The sequence below is a fragment of the Rhinolophus hipposideros genome (genome assembly GCF_964194185.1).
Source record: "Rhinolophus hipposideros genome assembly, chromosome: 23".
Lineage (NCBI taxonomy): Eukaryota > Metazoa > Chordata > Mammalia > Chiroptera > Rhinolophidae > Rhinolophus > Rhinolophus hipposideros.
This window is the reverse complement of record NC_138069.1, coordinates 37,617,237-37,640,704: the sequence shown is the minus strand read 5'-3', so window position 1 is coordinate 37,640,704 and position 23,468 is coordinate 37,617,237. Positions and strand designations below refer to the sequence as shown.

Below are 23,468 nucleotides of genomic sequence, written 5' to 3'. Positions count from 1 at the left end.
CTCTATATCTAAATAAAATGTTCTGTGTGCAAAACTACGGCAATGGAGGACATTCAGAAAAGAGCAGGTTGTGTGGAAGAACTAGGGACAAACAAAGCACAGATCCTGCAAATCCCTGTTTTGTAATTCTGGCAACACCTGGAGTGTAGATCTGGGAGCAGAAGCCCAGCAGGGTTTCATCCAGTTTTTACTATTGTGAGGCAAAGAATGCAAACTCACATGCAAACAAAATCTGGGCTCCGTGGTGCACTGGGCACATGCAATGTTTCTAAAACTTTCAATAAGTGGTGAATAGTCACCAATTGGAAAATGCATTTTAAAATTCTGTGTCCTGGCTTCTTTTGAAAAACTAGAAGGTGCTACAACCTCGGGCCTCAGAGTGACTGCCGCTCTTAGCTGGGCACATGCGCTTGCTTCACTTTCTCCCAGGCTCAGCTGCTGCTTTCCACACTTCTGACCCTCAGGCCAGGTGCAGGCGACCAGGAAGGCCTGCACTTGGACAATGCTTTTTTGTGTTTTCCTATTATAGAGTAATGGGAAACGAAACATAAAATATTTCATGAAATAAAATATTATCCAAAGTGGAGAAACAGAAGGTAGACTGAGAAAGGCATGTTATTCTACAAAGTCAGGGCAGAGGGGGTATTTCTTTATGACAGTTGTTTTCAAATAGGGGTCCTTTTGCACACCCCCTATCTCCATACCCCCGACCCCCGGGACATTGGGTAATATCTAGACGCCCTTGCTTTTCACAACTAGGGAGGATGCTGTTGGAATCTAGTGGGCAGAGGTCAAGGGTGCTATTAAATATTCTACAATGTACAGGGAGGTCCCTACAACAGAGACTTTTCAACCCCAACTGCTTTATGGATTCCTGTGGGTTTAACATGCCCCGGCCCCTACACAACTTGACGCTACCTGTGGGGGCCCTGCCCTCCAGGCCGCAGCGATACAGGCCTGGCATTGATGACTAAGGAGCCAGAACAGGAAATTAGTTTCCATCCTGATAGGGCAAGGATGAAAACGATAACAATTCTGACATGGGTGTGTCCTTCATGGCTTCACTCTCTCAGGTTTTGCTCCCATGACCCTCATAAGCACCCTGAGAGAAGGTGCTATTTCCCCAGCTACCCAGCCTTACTTGTTCCTCTTGCTTTGGGCCTCCTAGCTTCACAGGGCAAGGCCTAAGGCAGTCTGTCCTGGGCCTGCTTCCCAGCCCTTTGATCTTGGGAGCTGACCACCGGCCTCCTGTTCTCAGGATGTGCTCTCAGCCCGAGTACAGTGCTGTCAGCTAGCACAGAACCCAGACTGATAGTCTATGTCCTGTGCATTCCCTGCAAAGATGGGCCTTGCTGGAAAGGGCAAGAAACTGCTGTCCAGGAAACAGATGGGGACTGAAAGACACTAAGCGGTCTGGGGAGGCTAGAAGCAAAGTCAGGGAGGTCATTTTACTCGAATCCAAGAGATGGGCAGTCCCTGAAAGTGGCTCAACTGAAGAGGGTCAACACCCAAGCCAGGAGGAAAGGGCAGAGAGTCAAGGAGGGCTCCAAAAACCAGAGGTGAAACTAGCTCGTCACTCATTACTCTTCATTAATCCATCCATCCTTTCAGCACATAGTATGGAGCAGGATTCAGGCCTATAGCAAAGTACGTAGCCCTTATCCTCCTGGAAGCAAAAGCAAGCTCTGGGAGTTGCAGCTGTTTCATCTCAAGCAAGTTCTTTCCCACACTTAGTTTCCAGATCAATAAAAGGAGGGGGGATTTTCCATCTTGCAGCAGGTAATGTGAACATTAAAAAAGATCTCCTGAGCACAGGCCTGACTCAGATGCTCAGTAAATGTCTCCCTGATTCCATCTCCCTTCCTTCCTCCCACACGTACCACTCAGCTCATACATGATTCCTGGAGCTCACCAGGCCAGGGACAGCTTCAGGGGTGTGGGGACAGAGCTCCAGAAAGCAGTTTCCAGGCTCTCGGCCTCACATAGAAAGGTGCTGACTCAGGTAGTGAATGGCCATCAACTGTGATTGGATGGCCATCAGCTGTGGCTAGTTGGCCGTCAGCTGTAGCCGGTGGGTCATTGGCCACTGGTATAACTTCTGTGGCTACGCTAGCCAACAATGGGGGCTAGCAAGAGCGGATTGCAGAGAAGCGGATGCCGCCAGCGAGAATGTAGTGGTATGACTCCCCTACTTATGGCTCCGTGGGTGTTCCTTTTTGGCCTCACCATGTCCTGCGTTCTCATGTGGGGAGCGGGAACAGAGACCCCGCAGGCCACCCCGCAAGACAAGGGGTCACCCTCCCGCCCAAATCATGTCACAAAAGACCCTTGTCTTCCATTGAACCACCTCTTCCCCATGAAGGTGGAGGGTCTTTTATAGATGACAACATCACAGAGCAGGAAGCAGACGGCCCACCAATCAGCAGGAAGCACACATGTGACGTGTAAGGACGTGCGTTCCCACAGCAGCCCCGCCCTTCCTCCTTCTTGTAAATTCTAAATGACATCATGACCCCTCAGAGGCATCAAGCAGAAGCAGATCTGGGGGCGGGGGAGATGGAGACAGGCGACCTCTCATCAGACACACTACGGACCCGGGGTGCATACACTGATAAACTGTTATTTCAAGTTCCCACTGCTGAAACCCCTGTGGTCCTCTAACAGATGGTCTTCAAGAAAGAGCTGGGCAAGTACAGATGTGTCTGTCTGGATGCGTGTGCCTACTCACCAAGCTTGTACCACATATCCCGGATGGAGAAGCCAATTAGCCGTCTCATGTCCCCATACCTAGGAGGAACAAAAAACACCTGCTTCAGGCAACCACCTCAGAGATGCCCATGAAACTCCCCCTTCAGGAGACCCAAACATGCAACCTACTTATTCAGGATCTTGTTGTATTTGGCGTGTGAGAACTGCTCCAGCTGCAGGGAATCCTGAGTGATAAAAGCCACCGCCAGATGAAAATAGTTATTCCACAGCTGTCGAGGAAGGAGTAGAAAACAGTCATGGAGAGGGTCTGAAGTGGGAAGGCATATTAGCTGCTGGGTAACGTGAATAATTTATGAAGATGGCAAAAGAGAGAGGCAGAACCAGTGTGATTCTGTGCACTGCAATTTTCTAACTGGCGCTGACTCTGAAATAGACATCCCGGCCAAAGCGAGGCCAATGAATGCATTTCGCTAGGCGCTGACCACGTCCCCTCTCTGACAACAGGATTTGGGCAAGAAGGAGGATGTTAGGGCTGCTTTTCTTTGCTTGTTTTTCAACTTGTTTTTTGAAAGACAAATTTATCTCTCCAGCTGAGTGCCCCAGTGAGCTGGTTCCTCAGCTTTAGTCTTCGAGGGTAGTGAGAGAGGAACGTTTCAGGGGTTGTCAGCCTCTTTGGGTATCCCCCTGAATTCACCCAACAGCTCAGAGAACAAGCCAGCAACCCATTCTGGCTTAGAATATTTTGCCCCTTCGTTCAATGTTTTCAAAATGTGGCCCGAGGCTAGCAGCATCACCTGGGGAATTGGTAGGTGTGTAATTTCTTGGGCCCCACCCCAGACCCACTGACTCGGGCCCCAGAAATCTGCATGTTTACAAGCACTCAGGTGATTCTAATACTCATTTGAGTGCTAGAAACACTGAGGGCTCAGCTTGGATGTAGGTTTGTCATAATTTTAACATTCACAAGATCTGCTGGTGCTAAATACAAGGACTAATAGAAGCCACTCCACCGGCTTGTGGTGAAACAGACAGCAAAAGGGTCAGTGCATGGCCAGTGCTCTAAAGGCTTAGCCACAGTGACAGCGACATTGATACACGCTACAGAACCCGGGAGATGGAGACCCGGACCAAGGCGTTGCTGAGCCTCAGTGAGCCCGTCTGCAAAAGGGGTACCCTCTCCCCACTGCAGAGGGCTGATGGCGTGGGATGGTGTGTGTAAAGGCATGAATCTCAGTAAGAGCTCAGAAGCACTTGGTAACCTCACTGTTCTTTTCATTATTCTAATGGTTTTTTTGGTACCAAAGCAAATAGTACAAGCTGGCTCCTTGGATGCTCGAGGGCAATTATTACAAAATGCCAAGACCCTGCAAGGAGCAGAGGGGGCCGGCTTTGCTGGACAAAGCCTACCCCTGTCAATACTGCAGAGCAAGAGGAGGGGTACATCTGGCTAGAGAAATCATCCACTGTTAAGACCATTCTCCTTAATTCAGAGATGTTCATTGGAGGTACCAGATGGCCAAGAGGAAGTAAAAGGCAGCTATCCTTGGTCACCGCAAAACTGTTGCCTGGGGTATTACTTTTAAATGGCCATGGGGTTCCAGTTTCAGAAAGAAGCAAAGCAAGACCCCCATTTTTACCATGGGCCAGCGCTTTCCCATGCCTCCGTCTTTTCAGCTCTCAAAAGTGGATAGCTATTATTAGTTCCATTTCACAGATGAGGAGACTGAGGCATAGTTGGGATTTGAAACCAGGCCTTCTGATTAATGTTCAGGGCTCTTTCCACGTGACAGTCAGTCTTTGGCTGAGGATGCATTAGGACATTTATTGAACATAATCTATGTGCCAGGTGTTATCATCACGTTGGGGTTAGGGCAGTGGTCACACAGGTCATGCTGCTCATCTTCTATGGAGGAAATATATTTTCCTTTACTTGAAACCTTATCTGTCAGTGTCCAGAAGACCAAGCTGTTCCCGGGGGTGCAGTGAGGCAACCTCCCGGCTTGTGGCCCCCATAAAGTCAACTCCCCATGCAGAAACCAAAAGGACCTTTTAAAACAAGTTGGATCCTATCATTCCCTTTCTCAAAGACCTCCAAATGCTTCCCATAACCCCTAGAATCAGATCCCAAGCCCTTTGTTTCCGCAGTAACCTCTCGCTTATCCAAACACACAGTGCAGGTTGGGTCTCCCGGGGCCACTCAGACTGACTTTCCTCGTGGTACCCCCATAATTTGCAGGTTTTGAAAGTGTGCTGCTTTGGTCTGCTTAAGCCCAGAGCTCACACCTCTTCTTATTTAAGACCAGGATATGGAACAAAAAGTCAGGAAAAGGGAACACCTGGTCACTGGACATGGAAAGGACTATTTTTAAGGTGAGGAATTTCTGGTTTTAGGGGATTTCACCAGAATAATCAGTATACAGTGGGAATTAAATATATATGGAAAAGTAAGGTGAATTGCTGTTACTTTTGAGAATAAGTCCAGAAACGTCCCCCAACATGTCTGAGAACACACACACATGTCAGATCTAGTTGAGCCTCTTGCTCCTCTCTCTTCTGCCTGACTTCGTCTTTCAAAAACGTTTTGTCTCTCACCCCATTCCTGACTTTCTTTTTCAAATTGAAGTATAATTCACATATCGTCACATTTCGCCTTTTAAAGTGTATAATTTGATGGTTTTTAGTATATTCACAAGGTAGTACAACTATCACCCCTATCTAATTTTAGGATATTTTCACCACCACCCCAAAAAACCTTCTACCCATCAGAGGTCACTTCCCATTCTTTCTCCCCCAGGCTCTGGCAATCACTAATCTACTTTCTGTCTCCGTGGATTTGCCTATTCTGACATTTCATAGAAGTGGACTCATAAAATACATGACCTTTCACCTCTGGCTCCTTTCCCTAAGCATAATGTTTCAAGGTTCATCCATGATGTCACATGTATCAGTACTTCACTTCTTTTTATCGCCGAGTCCTAGTCTACCATATGGATAGACCACACTGCGTTTGTCTGTTCATCTATTGATGGGAGTTCGTATTGTTTCCACCTCTTGGCTATTATGACTCACGTTGCTATGAGCAGCTACACATAACTTTTCATGTGGACGTATGTTTTCAGTTCTCTTGGGTATATACTTAAGAGTGGGTCTCATTTCTTTTTGGTTTTCCTCCTTGAAGATCCTTGTGGGCCAGAGTTCCCGTGCGTCCTTTCCTTAGTGATGAGAAATGGTGCCCATGCGCACCTCACCCCCAGCCCCTGGCATGGGACTCTGTGGGGCGGTCGTTGGAACCGAGGGGAGGGTGTCGGCTGTCATGGTCAGCGGATTTGTGCAGCGTCTGAGAGGTGAGCAGTGGCCACACAGCTACATGCCGCTGGGCACCCCGAGGGCCTCTGCCCTCCCCTCTTGCTTGACTCTTGCTTCTCAAGAATCAGGTCCGAGTGCACTGACCTGGGTTTTCAGGCCTCATTCCCTTTCCAGTGTTTTCACCCTCGACACCCTGCCTGTTCTGGAGGGCTGGTCTGCTCAGACGGCACACACACAACGCGAGTGTCGTGGCCTCCTCGGCTTCGCTCACAGAGGTCCTCACACCTGCAGCGTCTGAGTCCTAGTCTTTCATCAGGGCCTGTTCAAGACCCAGTTCCTCCAGGAAGCCTTCCCAGATGGCCGTGCCCAGTCCCTTCTGAATGGAGTAGCCCTTAGTATGCGTGACCACAGATCCGGGGCCACTCCTCTGCACCCGGCCTTGGGCTCCGCTCACGTCCCACGACAGTGCCCTCCAGCGGCGAAGAGCACAAGTGTCCTGGTCTCCCAGAACAGGGTGTGGATACTGGTTCTAGCTCCTACTAGCTGGGCTGTCTTTGGTTAGTGACCTTTCTGAGCCTCGTTTTCCTTACCTGTACGATGAGAAAAATCATGGTGACTCCCGGAAAGGATTGTTCTACGTGCTGCATGAAACGATATGCACACGAAGGCGTCCACACAGGCCTGGCACATGCCAAATACTCAGGAGAGGTGGTGTGGCAGAGGCGTTGCTTGAAGAGTATGGGTATGCCCTGTCTTTTCCAACTGTAAGCTCCACAAGTGCCGAGGGTTCCTGTCTTCCATGTATTTGGATCTCTCATGCCATTATCATCACAATGGCTTGACTAGGAGCTGGGCTCCAGATAATATTTACTGATCACCATATTGTTAGAGAAATTCTCCAGTTGTTTCAAGAGTTCTCAGATTTTTCTTTCCTCCCTGCCCCAAGCTCCCTGATGGCATTTCTCCTCAGTGCTCAGCTCAGCTGGCTCAAAAAAGCCAGAGGGGCTTTTGCAAAACACATGTCTCCCTTTTCCCTGCGGAAGAGGTGAAGTGATTTTTGACTGGGAATTTAATATTTTGAAATCATAGGACAATAGAAGATTAGAGCTGGAACAAATTTAAGGGTTATCTGATCCAACTCCCCTATTTTATAGATGTAAACAGTGAAATCCAGTCAAAGCCATATTGCTAGTGGGTGTAACCAGAATTTAGTTATTTCCAAGTAGCACTTAAAAAATTATGAAAGTAATACACACATGGTAAAAAAATTAATTGGTAGAAAAGATTAAATAATAAAAGTTATTTTCTATCCAATCTTGGACCCTCATCTAATTTCCCAGAAGAATATCTTAACAATTTCCTGGATATCCTTCCAAAAATATTTTATGTATAAACAAATATGTGTATAGACATCTTTTTAAATAATCTGCTGTACTTTGCTATTTTTTCTCATAAATCTATGTTGTAGATGTTTCCATATTAGCATATACATATCTGCGGCATTCTCTTTTATTGCTACACGGCATTCTGCTATAAAGATGTACTTTCATTTTAACCAATTCCATATTTGTAGATATTTAGCTTGACTCCAGCTTTTTTTTTCTTTAGCATCAGTGCTGTAATGGCCATTCTTGTTTATATATCTGTATGCAGGAAAGATGATAATGTAGTATATACATTTTTAGAGTTGCAATTGTGAAGAGGCAGCCTCTATGCAGATTTTGTTGTTCTTTATTATCTCTGTTGTTTGTTTTCATAGGTACTGTTGCGTTCCTTTCCAGGATTCCAATCCAGTTACCAGTTCCATTATCACAGGCCAGTTACCCTACATCTTGGAGTGTCAGTTTCCTCATCTGGAAAATGAGGCTAATGGTATCTAAAGAGCGTAGTTATAAGGACTAAATGAGGAAGTCTCTATCTGGTAAACTCCTACTCAGTCTCGTGATCTCAGTTCAAAAATCACTTCCTGGGAAGCCTTCCTAACTTACTAAGATTCAAGTAGATCCACCCATTATTAACCTTCATTACACCCTGTTCACAGTATTTAGGACATATTTTAATGAGAACTAACTTATTTTCTGTCTCCTCTACTGGATGCAAGTAGCACTATGCAGGCAAGAATCTCATCTTTTATTCACTCTTGTATAACTAGTGTCTAGCGTTGTGTCTCAGGAAATATTTGTTGAATGAGTTCATTCATGAGTCCCACACTCTGCAGGCATTGGTAAATCCTTCTGAGAAACTCTGAGATTTGTATTATTATTCCCCCCATTTTAGAGATCAGGAAATTGAGGCCCAGAGAGGTTAACTAACTTGCTCAGGGTCACACAGCTAAAGAATGGTGAAGCTGGCATCCGAATCCAACTAAATCTCACTCCAGAACTCGTATTCTTTATTCACTCTGCTCTTCTGCTAAAATCACTTTTCTTTTCCTTTCTCAGTTTCCTTTAGCTTTCGTGTTGGTTAAGGTTTTCACTGGTTCATCTGGTGTTTTACGGTCTTTACAGCAGAAAGATCAAGGATTTTTGATCCTACAAGATTCTTTCTCAATGGCCTGGAATCATTATTTACTCCAGATTCCAACTGAAAAGAAAAAAAAGCGCCCAGCCCTGGGTGTTGCTGAAATGCAATCAGTGTGCCCTCCTCTGAGTGACAAAGGCACAGCCCCCATAACCACTCGGGGATAGATGCTATTGATTCTGGAAGTTTCCACTTATGGACTCAGCTTAGGGACATTAGGCCAGAGGTTGTCTGGGGCCCTCAGGCTGAAGCAGGGAGGGCCAAAGAAGCCTTTCCCAAGCCTGTGACCATCTGTCTGCCAGGTAGGGCCGTCCCACAGTGAGCCTCCTTACAGGCGGTGCTATGGGCTCATCAAGGCTTCCGTGAGTGCTCCTTTCTTTCCGCACCTTTTTTTTGTTTGTTTGTTTGTTTTTAATCATTACTGATTACATTTCCTATTACAAACACCAAGCCTGCCCTCACTCATCCACTAAGGGCTGGGACTATCCTGGAAGCTTTTCATTTCACAGGGTCTCCAGCACAGGTTGAGAAATGACCCCAAAATGGTCTGGTGCCCACAACCAGATCCAGAAATGCCTCCAGGCCAAGGCTGGAATGATCCATCGCAGAGGCAATCAGAGCTTCCCAAGTAGACAGAACCACCTTAGCAGCAATCACAGCTGCCTAAGGCAGAAACAATTTTCCTGGAGCCAAAGAGCACATCTGAGGTATAATCACTGAATCCTGGGCCAATCAGAGTTTCCAACAGGGAGAGTCTAATCCGACAGCCAATCACTGTAGAGCTCTCTATCTCAGGGCCAACAAGAGCTAACAAGGGCAGCAGTGCTTCTGGAGCTAAATAGAGCTGTCTCCTAGATTTGAAAGGCACAGTACGGAAGAGTGGAAAGAGTTTGGGCTTTGCAGATAAGCCTGAATCCCAACAGCCCCAATGAATAGATGACTTTTAACAGGAAAGTCAACCACTTTCCTGAAGCTCAGTTTATTCACCAGTAAAATGGGTATATCCCAAACTAACAGGGTTAGGATGAGAATCAAAATGTCCTAAGTAGATGCCTAAGAAAGGTTAATCACTTTCTTCAAAAGCCTGGCTGCTCGAAGATGGATTTCAATAGCCTGATTTACTATCAAGACTACCTGGTCATTGAGGGCAAGGCTGTGTTCTGCTGTGCTTCTGAATCCCTCAAAGCATGCTGCAATAGCCTGGACTCATGAAAATTACTCTTAAACAAAAATCCTTGCCGAATTGAATTCCAAATCCTCTCTTGGTCTTCCCTGACCATGCAAATGGAGGTGCGTGCCAGGGCACCGCATCCTGAATAGGGCCGGGGAAATGCAAATTAGTTTAGCTCCAAGCAGGAAACATCATTTTTGTAATTTCCAGGTCTTGTCCCCTACAGAGTGACAGCACAGAGCTTCTTGCTTTCTGCCCTGTGAATGAGTCATAAAGCCACAGTTCCAGAAAGGACATTAGGGATAATGCCATCGCACCTGCCCTTCCTCTGGACAGCGGCTGCCGCCGTGCTCACTGATGGATGCTGTTCCTGCCGACATGACATTAAATGCATAATTAATGAAACCAGAAGAAGAAAACAAGGCGTGTTCCAGGCATGGTACAGAGAACAAATCCATTCTCGCTTGGGGTGAGGAGAACACGGGGTGAGGAGAACACCGATAAGGTTGAAAAATGATCCTGTTCTTGAGAGCTTTTCAATAAATATCTATGGAAGTCTCATTAGAAAAAGGGACATTTCATTTTGTGATGTTGGCTACTTTCCTGGTTTTACAAAATCTTGTGGGTATGACAGCCCTTGGCAATGTGGTGGGGACCAGAAAGATGCCTCCTTACTTCCTGTTTACCAGGGACTGACATATGAGCTCCCAGACCTGACACATTTAGGATCGTCTTCATCATCAAAATGGTAACAATTAGTATAATTACGATCAACTAATATTAAATATCTACTATGTTCCTGGCACTGTTCCAAGAACATTATGTAAATTAAGTTCATTTAATTCTCTCAACAATCCAATGAAATTGCTACTATTAGTGTCGTAAATTGATATCGAAGAAACTGAGGCACAGGGAGGTCAAGTAATTTGCCTAAAGTCACACAGCTCATAAGCTCAAACACTCCATGTATGGGACGCCCACTTCTCTGGCATCTCTCAGATGCAGATTTGCTTTCAGGAAAATAAGCTAAAACCTAAAAGAATGGCCTGAAGGACTGAAGCTACGCCTCTTTTGGAAAGTACCCCTTCAGATCACGGGGGTGGGGGAGAGCCAGAGTCAGGAAACCAGGTCCCAGGCTGTCATTGCCACTGCCCACAGAAAGAGAGGAACAAACCACTCAGCAGTTTTATGGCCCAAACACTGCCTTGCCACTGGCCCCTAGGTGTGTCGTTCCCAGCTGCCCCTCCAAAAAACAATGGCTTCATCAGCTTCTCTGAGCGTCCTGGGAACCAGAGCCTGCGGGCATCTGGGCCTTGTTGGAAGGGAATCAAACACTTCTACCGATTCAAACAGCCAACGTGACATGTTTCGTTTCCACGTCAAAGATTTATAACCCAGGCCCCGCCAGGCAGTGAACCCACAGTGGAGTGAAACTCCGTATGTGGACGGGGCATCTGCGGGCTTTGTGCCAACCACCACTGTGCTTTAGTTCCAGCTCTGCACTGACACGCTGTGTGACTTCAGGCCATCTACTTATCGCCTAGGAGTCTTAGTTCTTACATCTTTCCAGCAGGAAGATAACAGTAACTGTCACTGTAAGGCCTGAGAAAGGCCTTACACAAAATGCTTCTCATGGGATGAACACACATTGGCCATCAAAAAATGGCAGCTACTCTTTTATCTTCATTATCGTTATAGTTCAATTGCCTGATTTAAATGCAAGGTAGTGAGCGAGAATCTTATTCAAAGATAATGTGTATTAAATACTTATAGGCGAGTGCTCTCTAGCAGAGTGGATCTCGGAGGGCTTAGCCAGGTAACCCCTTCCCAAGGAGACCTACTGTGTGCCCTGCACAGAGCAGAGTCTGTAAGACAGTCTTGGCACTCAGGAAGCTTACGTTCTACTGGAGGAAAGAGAGAAAATGTGCATGCTGGCCAAGAAGATACCATTTAGTGCTTTAAAGAGACTACACAGCAGGCTAAGTGGTGATACATAACGACGGTGGGGTTGGTGGGGGGGCCCTCAGACAGGAGTCAGGCAGGGGAAGCCTCTCTGAGGAAGAAGTATTTGCAAGGAAACTGGTGGGACCTTACAGAATTCCTCCAGCCAGCACCTTGGCACATTCCAGCTCTGGAAAACCTTACGAAGCACAAAGGGGACATGTGAGCATTTTACAGATGAGTCTACTGAGGTCTGGATGCAGGGCAGGCTGCGCCCAAGGTGCTCAGTTGGTCAGAGGCCAAGGCCCCAGCAGGGCCTGAAGCCCAGGTGAGCTGGCAGAAAACGCCATCGCCCCAGTTCATTCCCTAAGCTTGCACTGCAAGAGATCCTGGGGATCAAAGACTTCCGCAGAGGGTGCTCCCCTTTGGGGGGGCCTTCTCTCACAATGCCAGCCAGAGGTAGCAGCCTGGATTTGCACAGGGCTTTGGAGAGTTGGTTTTTCTTGCCTGGGTCTTGAGCAAAAGCATCATTCTATTTGCCCCAGGGAAATGCTTTGAGGACACATACCTCACAGAGACCTATGTCTCGTCTGAGCACTAAAAGTGACTTCTGGAGGTATCAGGAAGTCACAGAGATGTACATGAGAGCTGTATTTTTAGTGTCTATGAGTGGCTCTCTAGGCTCCAGTGAATAAAATAAGAAAATGTCATCCATTTTTAAAAGGTGGCACCCCCTCTGACAATGAGTGAATGCAAGTCTGCTCTTTAGCACAAGATTCATTATGCAGTCACATTTGCATATGCTGCTCAGTTAATGACTAGTCAAAGGCCGGTTCCAAACCCTGAGTACTTCCCTCCCTGCCCACACCCCTGTGTGGAAGCCCCCAGAGACACCGGCATATCTGTGTGTGCTTTGAGGTTTGTCTGATGGAGAATCAGCCCTGCCAGGGCACCCGAGCCACCAAGAGGGCTTCCTACTCACCTGAAACTCAAAGTTCGTGTGTTCCAGGAACTTCTGGTTCATGATTTCTGCAAACTTGTTGATAGCTCTCAGGAAGACCCTGGAAGAGGGGAGAAGACCACCAGACTGCGTGAGCATGCTGCCACAGGCATATCCTCCCCTCCCACAAGCCCCAGACCAAGAGCCCTCAGGGAGCGTCCAAAACACTCAAGGGAGAGGACCAGATCGTAACACTTGCTCATACCACAGACATGGGGCCATATTTACCTTGCAAGACTCAAGGACCATCTGTTTGACTTTCTTTGGAAAATGTATACGATTTTGTTTAAACGATTACATGCTTAGGGCAGAAAATTCATGCCATCCATAAAGATAGAGAAACTGCCCCTCCCGAAACAAATAAACAAACAAAAAGCACACCACCAAATCCTACCATCTAGAGACCACCATCATCGACATTTTGAAGAACCTAATTTCAAAGGTCTCCCTAGACTATATGCACAAATGATATTTTACAGATACCATTTTGATAAATGGCGTTAAACACTAAATGCTGCTTCACAGCCTGTTTTTGTACTCAACAATAGAGTCTGTGTTCCTTTCATGCCAGTGAACTCAGATATATCATCCCTTTTACACTGGACAGCATTCCATTGTATGGACGCATACGTTTATTTAATGAGACTTTTATTGATGGACCTTTCTGTTGTCCCACAGCCATTTTTGTTAAAGCAGCGATCACTCTTCTCTGCATACCATGCACCTCCTACCTGCATCTCTTCTCCCCGAAATGGTAATACTGATCAAATGTTATGCACATTTAACATTTTGGTGCCTGTTGTCAAATTGTGTTTCTTCTTAAATGTCTTCCCGTCCATCTTTTCCTCTCCTTGCTCTGGCCAAGACCTACTGACTAATCTTGCAGTCTCCTATCTGTCGCGCCTCCATCAAGAGCCCCTGGCCTTACAGGACAGGTCCAAACACGTCAATCAACCACGTGAACGGCTCCCTGCTATTCACAGGCGAAGCCCAGACTCTGTCTTTTCACAGTCAGTGCCCTGCATGATTGGACCCCAATCTTCTTCTCCAGACTCGTTTCTCACTATTTTCCTGTGCTTCTGGTTGTTTTCCGAGTACGTGGCGGTGCTCTTCCTTTGTAGAATACCACTTTCCTTCTAATCTCTTTTAGGGCAGGGTGCGCTGTATCTTTGTGTTCCCCAAAGGCTATTCATTGCAACTTCCTTTCCCAGCATTCGTAATGGTGTAGGATGATTTATTTGTCTGACTCAGTAATGTGTCTCCTGCACTAGATTGTACTTTCCTTGAAATCAGAGGCTCCCGCCGTGATCTCATCTATTCTCCAATCTACATGCCTTTGACTCCCAAGAGTATATGTCTTCATCCCAGGCCTCTCCCTGAGCTCTAGCTTATATTCCGGCTCTCTGCTCTATAGCCTCACTTGGATGACTAATACGCATCTCAATCAATACATGTCAAAACTCAACTCCCTACCTGCCCTTTCTGTCGCCTCCCCATCCAATTAAGGACAACTCCATTCTTCTAATCGTTAGAGGGGGAGGGGGGACATTTGGTAGCATCTTTGACTTTTCTTTCTCCCACATCCTCTGCCTGGCCTGTCAGCAAATCCTCTTAATATTACTTTAAAAACGTGTCCAGAATTCGCTACTTCTCATGATCCCACTACCTGAACTAAGCCACCATCATTCTCTCCTGGATATTTGTAGTCACTTCCCAACTGTGGCCAAATTTCCACTGTGTGTGTAAAACCTTAGAGGCCAGTGGCCAGCTCGTACCTGTACTTTTGCCTATAATTTTTGATGAACATGGCCAATTAATAATTTCTCTATTGAGTGGCTGCCACAGGGGAAATGCCTGTTTGGCCTACCTGAGACTCAACAGGAAGCCAGCTAGCAAAGAAAGTGTTTATTTAAAGGTTATTGCTGTGGGTAATAACTGGGACTCAGTTCTGCTGCAGAACCTCTGAGAGACTGTACAGAACACACCTGCACATCAGATGTGTCCCCTCCCAGGGGGAGGAGGCTGGGCTATTTACCCATTAATGCCAGCCCCTCGCTGGTTGGAAGTTGCTCTTACATGGACAATACGTCCCCTTTAACACTTCTGGCCTTCCCTGCAGATGGCTGTGTGCTCTCCTGCAGCCAGAGAAAGCCCAGAGAATGAAGTAAGGAGGAAGCTCTCGGGATGCATGGGAAATGTCCACGAAAGCTGCACGTACTTTGAGTGGGCCAAGAGCGTAGGTAAGGCTTCTATGGCACCTGCAATATCTGACATTAGTCGTAAGGAACTCTGGGCTACTTGTTCCTTAAACACTTAAATGGTAAACAAAGACAGCATGCGTCCTGGTATTGGGACCACAAGATTCGCGCACACACACACACACACACACACACACAACTGGATGTGATTTCTGGCTTGGCCACTTCCCCTCTGTGTGTGTTGGGGACGTGTTAATATCACCTTTGACGTGAAACAGCAGCAATGTAACCCCTTTCCTAGGGGCACTGCAGCATTTATTGGTGAATACACAGTAAGCCCTAAGCACAGTGCTTGATACATGGGGATAATAGTAACGTGGCAGCTATGGCCACTTTGGGCTGCTTCGTTTTTCTTCCAAAGGCAGGGACTGACAGCAAAATGAACAGTCAGAGGACAGGGAGCAGCCAGCAACCCGTTCTGAAGCAGGCAGGGCCATGTGCAGACAGGAAATAAAAGACCCACAAAAATCTGCCACCCTGTCAGGCTGCCAGAAAGTGAGATTTCTTTGGTTTTGCTCTTCTGTCATGTGCTACTATACTTTTGAAGAAACATCTGTATCTTTTTCCTTGAAGATCTGTATCTGATTCCCAGATGGAAATGCATCGCGTGGCTGTCATATTATGTATAAACATTTTGGACTCTCTACTATGATACCAGCATGAGGAATTTTGTAATTCTCAGCAGCAACAAACCTGTCAGGAGTTTCAATAACAGTCATTGTTTTGATTGTTGGCCCAAACTTGTCTCCAGCTCTCAAAGGCCCGTGAGACTACCAGAAATGGATCACCCCCAGGGCTGATGGTGGAAACTGGTGCCAGATAGGGGCTGGGGGACAGTAAATCAAGTTTCCTCTCTCTCTCTCTCTCTCTCTCTCTCTCTCTCTCTCTCTCTCTCTCTCTCTCTCTCTCTCTGGATTCTTCTGCAGCCACCCTCTGGGAATCAGAACATCACTTAAGTGTGGTTTCCCATGTTTGGGTTTAACAAAGTAGGTCTTTTGTCTTCTCCTTTTTCTTCCTTTCTGTTTTTTTTTTTAATCGTACTTAAAGTCTAGCACTAATATGATGAAGAAGGTTAGAATGAAAACACATTCAACTCTTGCTGTTACTTTGTTACTTTCAACAATGAACTTGAATTGCTGACAACAAAGTTCATCATCACATGTCAGCCTAAACTCCCTGCTTCTCATCTGTGAAGCGGACGTCGCAGGCTCTATAAGGTCAATAATAATCACAGCCACAGCGACCGGGAACGAGCCAGGCTCCATGCTCAGTACTTTGCATGGATGCCTTCCTTTTTTCTTTTTTGCTTTCTCACACTAATTCCTGAGTTAGATATTGTTTCCATTTTAGAGATGTGAGCAAGCTTCCCCCAAACCCAGCCAGTACATGTGGAACCCGGATTTAAACAAAGGTATGCTATCTTTAGAACGTCAGTATGTAAGCACCACACTACTCTGTCCATAAGGAAATCTCTGTCATTCTGTTCAACACAAGTTGTGATCTCACTTTATTAAAACAGCAATGACAGAAGATTCCTAATGATCATTCAGATACCCTGCACTATGTGCTCTGCAGACATTATTTAATTCCACAAACGGAGGCAGGTGCTATTACTACATCCACTGAACAGAAGAGGAAACTGAGCACTGGAAAGATCAAATAATTTCCCCACATTCACACAGCTGAAAAGCAGCAGCGTCCAGACCCAATCTCAGGTCCATCTTTCTCTGAAGTCTTGGCAATGAACCAGAAAGACATACGGGCTCCCTGGAGGCCAGCTTGCACGCGTGCCCACCGTGCGCACAGGGCCTCTTCACACTATCCCCACTGTCCTGCTGCCCTGCCCACAGCTATTGAGTGTGTGCAGGGCCAACACTGGACTCAGGCAGTCTTCCATGGGGAGCCAGCAGCCTAGGGTGATCTTCTGGGTACCCAGCGAGGGCGCCCAGACCCGGAGAGGAGTAGATCAAATCCCTTTAGGCAGTCCCAAAGCAGAAAAACCAGGGAGAGTGCAGTGAACCGGGGCCCTGAGTGGAAGCCATGAGCAGATGATTCCGTGAGGAAGCAGAATTCGTATGCGAGAGCGTCAGCTGCTGTGAGTAGGAAGAAGTTGGCAGAAAGGGGAGCCAACCCTGAGGCTGGCATCCTGAAAACCGCTCCCCAAACAGCCTCACTGCAGCCCCTGGACTGGCTGCCCAGCTTCCTGCTCCCCGCCGTGGAGCAGAACAAATCCTCGTTACTGGAGGCAACCTAGAGTCTGCCTGTTTTGTCTCCCGAGCAGGCCTCGATGCACCACAAACACTAGTCTTGGGCTGCATGCAGGAATGGAAGGGGCACACAGAGCCGGAGCAAGCCGGTTCTGGGTCAAATGCCCACTCTGTGCTGGGGCCTGGGGCTGGCAGCCTGAGCGCTGGGAGTTTTAGCTGCCCCAACTGTGGAGATTAAAGGAGATTGCGGTGTAGGGAGCCGGTGACCCACGGCCTGAGCACACAGGGGTTCCTCAGCAAATGGCAGTGGTTGTCCTTAACTGCCCGGCCACCTTGTAGCTCTGGCAGGAGGATCTGAGGCTGAAAACACTCGGATGTGACAACCATCCCACACCCACAATTTGTACGATGTGAATAGAAGAGGAAACAGAAGGTGGGTGTGCCCTTTTGGTGAGAATGCCCAAGGGAAGGAGAAGGTCTCTCTGAATCCCATTTCCCGTGCTGGCTCACGGCACGTTCCAGGATTCTGCTGGTCAAAACTTAAAAATGGAAATAAAAGAGCTGGCCAGGAGAAAGGAGTTCTTATTCCTCCCCTTGAGGCAGTGAGAAATCCATCCTCCCAGAGCCTGTAAGCTGCTTCCCTTACAACCAGGCACCAAGAGTTAGAGTGACTCAGCAGATTCCAGCTGAGTGTCAGGGCAAGGCTCACCCCAAGTGCCCCTGAGGCTTCTCGAGTAATCTGGGATTCCAGTTAGGGATGCAAAGCTCCTGGAATCTGGAATCCTGTGGCCAGCTGGGCGTCAGGGTTAGGTGTGCAGTTCTGACTAAAGAACCCATACTGACTGGAGGAGGTGGGGTCTACATAAAGGTGTAGGCACTGCAAATGCATGTAGGTCAGAAGGGAAGGTGGGCACCCAGGATTTGTTGGCACTGATGGAGTCGCCATAGCATTGCTGGGCACAGCCCTGCTCCACTTCCTAGGGTCAGCTATTGTGACCTCCTAACTATGGGCCTATTGTGAGCTTAGGACAATGTCAGACCTTGAAATAAGTCGTTGGTAAAGGTAGACAAGACCCAGCCCAGATTTGTCTCTCCTGTGAAACATTTTGGGTATTCCCAGACCATAGGAATGTGAAAATAAAAATAATAACTAATACTTATGAAATGCTTGCCATATGTCAAACCCTGTTCTGAGTACTTTATATATATATTATTTCATTTTGATTCTCACAAAAATCCTTTGTGATAGGTACTATTAGTAGCCCATTTAACTGTGAGACAAACTGAGTCAAAGTGATTAAGCAACTTTGTCCAGGGTCACAGAACTATTAACTGGTGGAGGCAGGATTTGAACCCTGGCAGTGGTAAACCCTCACTGCTCTGGGCATTCTCTGTGTTCTGAACTCACTACGGTGGCTGCAGCACGTGGTCATAGCTCCCTGGGCATATGCACTGTCTCACCAACTAGACTGTAAGCCCCCTGCCTTCTGGGACAAAGGAGTAAATGGGTCTTTCCACTCCCCAGGGTCCCGAATGTCTAGGACACTCTATAAATATGTGCTGGTTGATTCCATTTAGAGAAGCTTTAGGGCTGTGTATAAATTCCTAAGTCCCCTCAAAATGCTGGACTTCCCAATCAAGGTGTAGATGGAAGAGAAAAGAGGTCGCAAGGATAATTTTGTTGATTTACAATATTATAAAGAACTTGATCATTTAAAAATTAACCATGTCATGTAAATACATCTTACTGAATGCTGCATCTTACCAAAAAGAAAAATGCTCTAACAGACGGTATTTCTTGCAGCAGACATGTCACTATGTCTGCATACACAAACAGCACCCAGCTGAGGAGACATTCAAATCAGGAAAATGCCATTCCGTCTCCCAACAAGCAGATGAATTATATATGATGAATACATACATACATACATAAATCATAAGTGATAATAGAGAAATTATGAAAACAGATAAATTATAACTATATGTAAATAATAGGGGAGGAAGGGAGTAATAGAGGAAAGGAGGAAGGGAAAGAGGCAGGGAGGGAGGGAGGGAGGGAGAGAGAGGGAGGGAGGAAGAAAGGAAGGAAGGGAGGAAAGAAGGAAGAAAGGAAGGAAGTTGTAATGTACAGACTAACCAACATATGCAGTTTGCCTTGGCCTCATGAATGAATGGAGCTCAGGCTGCCAGTTTTCACAATGGTGGTCTGAGGAATCCGGATCTGGTGGTACATGATCTGTTTGTCCAATTTATGTTGAAATCTCTCCCTAACACGATGCATGACCTTGGGCAAGTTACCTTTTTGGGCTTCTTTTAACTATCTGAGCCAATACAAGCGCAGTTGGCACCTACGCACAATGCACTTCATATACAAGCCTCACTATTTTACAGGCTAAAGGAGCAGAGATTAAGAACGTGGGCTCCGATTGCATGTCCCCTCTGTTTTCTTATTAGCAGTGCAACACTGAGTGAGGTACTCATCTATTCTGTGCCTCAGTTTCCTCGTAGATGAAAGGTGGATCATAATCGTTCTACATCATAAAGTTGTTGTGAAGGGTAAATAAGCTAATATGTGCAAAGTATTCACAGCAGAGGTGGAGATGGGTACTTAACACGTTAGCTATTATAACATGGCACGAGATGCAGAAACAGTGAGAAAACTTCAAGTGCTCTATAAATGCAGCAAGGGAGCACTGTGGCCTGAAGATGAAGGAATCTACTAACTAATCAATGCCCACGAGGAGAAAAACAGGTATCTTCTGGGGGACAATAGGTACATGCTTCTCTAGTCCAAGGCTAAGTTTGTGGTCTGCACCTGGAGATGGCAAGGCTTCCGTTTAGCGAGTTCTTCTGCGGTACCAGCACTGTGCTAAGGAGATGCCAAGAGAGTAAATGACTTCCCAAGAAAGAGAAGGTGGCAGAACTAAGAAGTTTGACACTCAAGCTGTATCTCTGAGCCTAACTTTTTTTATTTTTTAATGTAGAGATACAAGTACTGAGCTGACCCTTAACAGATACAAATGTTGCTCGTTTGGAGGCAATTCCACTTTCTTAGGTCCCTTAGAAAATTACATTCTAATTCCCTAGGATTGAAGAAACAAGGCTATTGTATCTTCTCTGGGGGCCTGTCCGCCCAAGAAAGTAAAATCCGTACATAGCGAGCTGGTACTTCAGGAGAGGCCATTTCTCCAAAGCGCTTCCCAGCGTTTCCTCCAGGATGACTGTCACTACTCAGATGTGGGGGCTGGCCTACTCGGGCGGCAGCTTCTCTGGCTCACGTCCCCTGGACACTGCCTCAGATGCCTGCACACTGATAAGACTCTGCTCTACACAACGATTCCCCCAGCCCTTCTTTTGTGTTGGGAGGAGCTAACCATCGCCTTCCAGTTTCACGTGACCCAAGCCTAGGGAAACAGCACATTTCATGCTCCTGGCCACAGAGGTTTCTTGATGGGCTTCTATATCTCAGGCCAGGCTTTTAAAGACCAACCTGGGACTTTTGCTGCACCTAAAGAAGAGGCTTTTTCTTTCTGTTGTGGTCGCTAATCCAGTAAGACATGTATCTGGGACTTTCAGAGCCCCTCTTCCTCACCTCAATGAGAGCATCTGCCTGAGAACGATGCCAACAGAGAAGAGAGCAGAAGTAGAGACACAGATTTCCTATAACACTGTTCGAGCAGCTAGATACGTCCATGCCTGAAGCCATAACTCTGGGATCTTTCAGTTGTCTAAGCCCAACAAGAGAATTCTCTTTTTGCTTAGGCAAATTTGAATTCGATTTCTTTAAACTCCTAGTCAGTTAGTGCCCACTGGATACACAGACTCGTTATACACATTTATGAATGTCAGGCTCTGTGCCAGGAGCTGGAAACACAGAGATAAACTGGACACAGTGTGTGTCCTCAAGAAGCCCATTCTCTAGGGGCAGAAGCGATCGTATGAGGAGATGACTAGGGTAAGTGTTATCACACAGGCGCGTGTGGAAACACAGAGAGGAAACCCATTCTCCTACCATGAGAGAATCTTAGAGGGATCCGCAAAGGAGAACGTACACGGTCAAGAATTGGAAGGGCGCTTTTATGTTGCGTTGGAGGGGAGTGGAGTCACAGTGTTTGCAAAGTCACAGATGTATGAAATGGTAGATAACACTGCGTAGTTGAAAGAATCTCCAGTACAGGGTAGGTCATGTCACTTGGCAGAACCCCCAGACATTGTCGAGCAGCTGGCAGACAGTGAAGGGGCTCATACACAGTGGAGGAGCTGGCTCCTACCACAGCACAAGATGGCTGAGCAGCGACATACGCCGTGACCAGCTAGCTACACACTGCTGAGCTCAGTGCACAATGAAAACGGGAGTCTCCTTGTTGAAAAATTATTTAGAATCTCAAGATGGTGAGCCCAGGGCATTCAAGCAAGCATGGGAACCTTTAGAGTGCAGGGACTGAGGAAGCTGGCCCTGACCTAAGGGCTAGGGAGGGACCTGCCTCTGACCCACAACATGGTCTGGCCTTTAATCACTGCAACACTTTAATCATTGCAAAAGCCAGTCTCCCCTCTCTGTGATATGAACAGAGAATCAGGGCAAGGTGAGCCCAGACTGGGCTGATTTTCGTCCTCCTACCAGGCTCTGATACACGGACAAGTACTTCTTTCTGCCTTGACAAGCCTCTCCTTCCCTTCACCAGCCCCTAAAGCTGGCCCCAAGAGCACTGTGGGTGAGGGTGTTTATCGTGTCACCTGGTTAGGCACTTAGGGATCCAGCGAGTGGAAGAGCAGCTTTTCAGAGGACAGAAAAGCATGAACTGGAGGCCACCTGGGACTGGAGTCAGCTCTTACACACACACGAGATAGAAATTCTCAGACTGTATCCAATGACAAAACTACTGCTATATACAAATGGTCACAGTCTTCCCACGTTGCCTCCCACTAAAGAGAATTCTGCTTTTGCTATGTCCATATTTACCCTTCTTCCATTTTCTGCAGGTATTTCTGTCTTTGCACACCAATTCTGGGCTTTTGAGACCTAGAACAAGGGTAATCGGCAGAGAGAAAAAAACTTCTAGTTCAGGTAGAGCGAAGGGCTTTCCATGGGAAACAACTAAAACAAATGCAAGAAGCCAAAGGAAAGCGATAGAGAGGAAGGAGAGGGGCCAAGAAGACCCCGTTTCAAGGAGTCTGTGGGTAGGAATTGAGAACAAGGTCCTGAGAGAGACGTGGGTAAACCATGGGATCTGAGAAGCACTGAGACACAGAGGAATGGAGAAAGGGAATGCTCAGTAAATACTCAGTAAAATATTGCTGAGTGTTATGATTTGAATTAATTTGCTTGAAATAATACTATTTGAGAGGAAGCACTGAAGACTGAAATTGCTTATAATAACTATGATTACTTTTATCTAAGGTACTCGGCCATGTTTGATCCGAATTATACTTGAGTCACACTGGTATTCTATGAGATGCTAATAGGTATCATATGTATACACAGAGACATGTGTATATGGATACCAAATGGTTCCATGGGCAAATTCATCTGTGAAATGCTAGTTCCTAAACCCTTAATTTAGAGAATCACATTAGCATATCAAAGGCTCTGAGAAGTCCTGCGGCACAGAAATCTGATCAAAGCTGTTTAATCCAATGTTTCCTAAATTTATTTTGCCATATGTCCCAGAATATATCCTATGTGGAAAAAAATTAAAATAATTGTAATAAGACTGTAAAATAATTGTAATAAGACTTTGCCTCCAAAGTACGATGTTGTAACTGATATTTGAAGATTGGTAAATAAAAAGGCATAAGGAGTAACAAATTTAAGTAAAAAGCAAGGTTGGTGAAGAGTTTCCCAGGATTTAAAAATAGAAAGAAAGGAGCTGTGACAGCTCCATGTATGTTCACCAGGGAGAAACGCTGCCATTTTCTCTCTCCCGGTGCCCTGTAAGTGACTGCCAGGGTGGTGTGGCTGTCAGCAAGCACACGTAGCTCACCTGTTCTGAACCATACTCATGGCCATCCAATCTACAGGATACACATTTTTCCCGATGAGGTCCTTGAACATGATGAATGTTTCCATCAAGAAGTCCTGAAATAGTAAAAACAAAACAAAACAAAACAAAAACACACCTGTCACCTAGTTTTATAGGGACAGACTGAAAGTGCCAAGAGCTTGTTGGCTGTTTTTATTATTTCTTTACTATTTTTTGGAGGGCCAGAAAGGGAAGGGACACAGCCTTTCTTTGAGTCAATCCATTGAAATCAATGGTGGTAGATTTTTAGTTGAAAGCTGAATGTGAGTTATTGGGAGACTGTGTCACAAACATAAGTGGGACACGGATGTGAAATGTGGTGACACTCTCAAA

General features: G+C 46.4%; 1 protein-coding gene across 1 annotated transcript in view; it reads right to left on the bottom strand.

Annotated features, from left to right (window-relative positions):
- DOCK2 (dedicator of cytokinesis 2) overlaps positions 1 to 23,468 on the bottom strand; it is a 368,348-nt gene that overhangs the window by 59,134 nt on the left and 285,746 nt on the right. Inside the window, exons 29-32 of the mRNA XM_081036150.1 lie at positions 23,097 to 23,191; positions 12,630 to 12,708; positions 2,878 to 2,978; positions 2,729 to 2,787 (exon numbers count right to left, since the gene is read on the bottom strand). Of these exons, the coding sequence (XP_080892276.1) occupies positions 2,729 to 2,787; positions 2,878 to 2,978; positions 12,630 to 12,708; positions 23,097 to 23,191 (334 nt within the window). The remainder of the gene's footprint in view (positions 1 to 2,728; positions 2,788 to 2,877; positions 2,979 to 12,629; positions 12,709 to 23,096; positions 23,192 to 23,468) is intronic.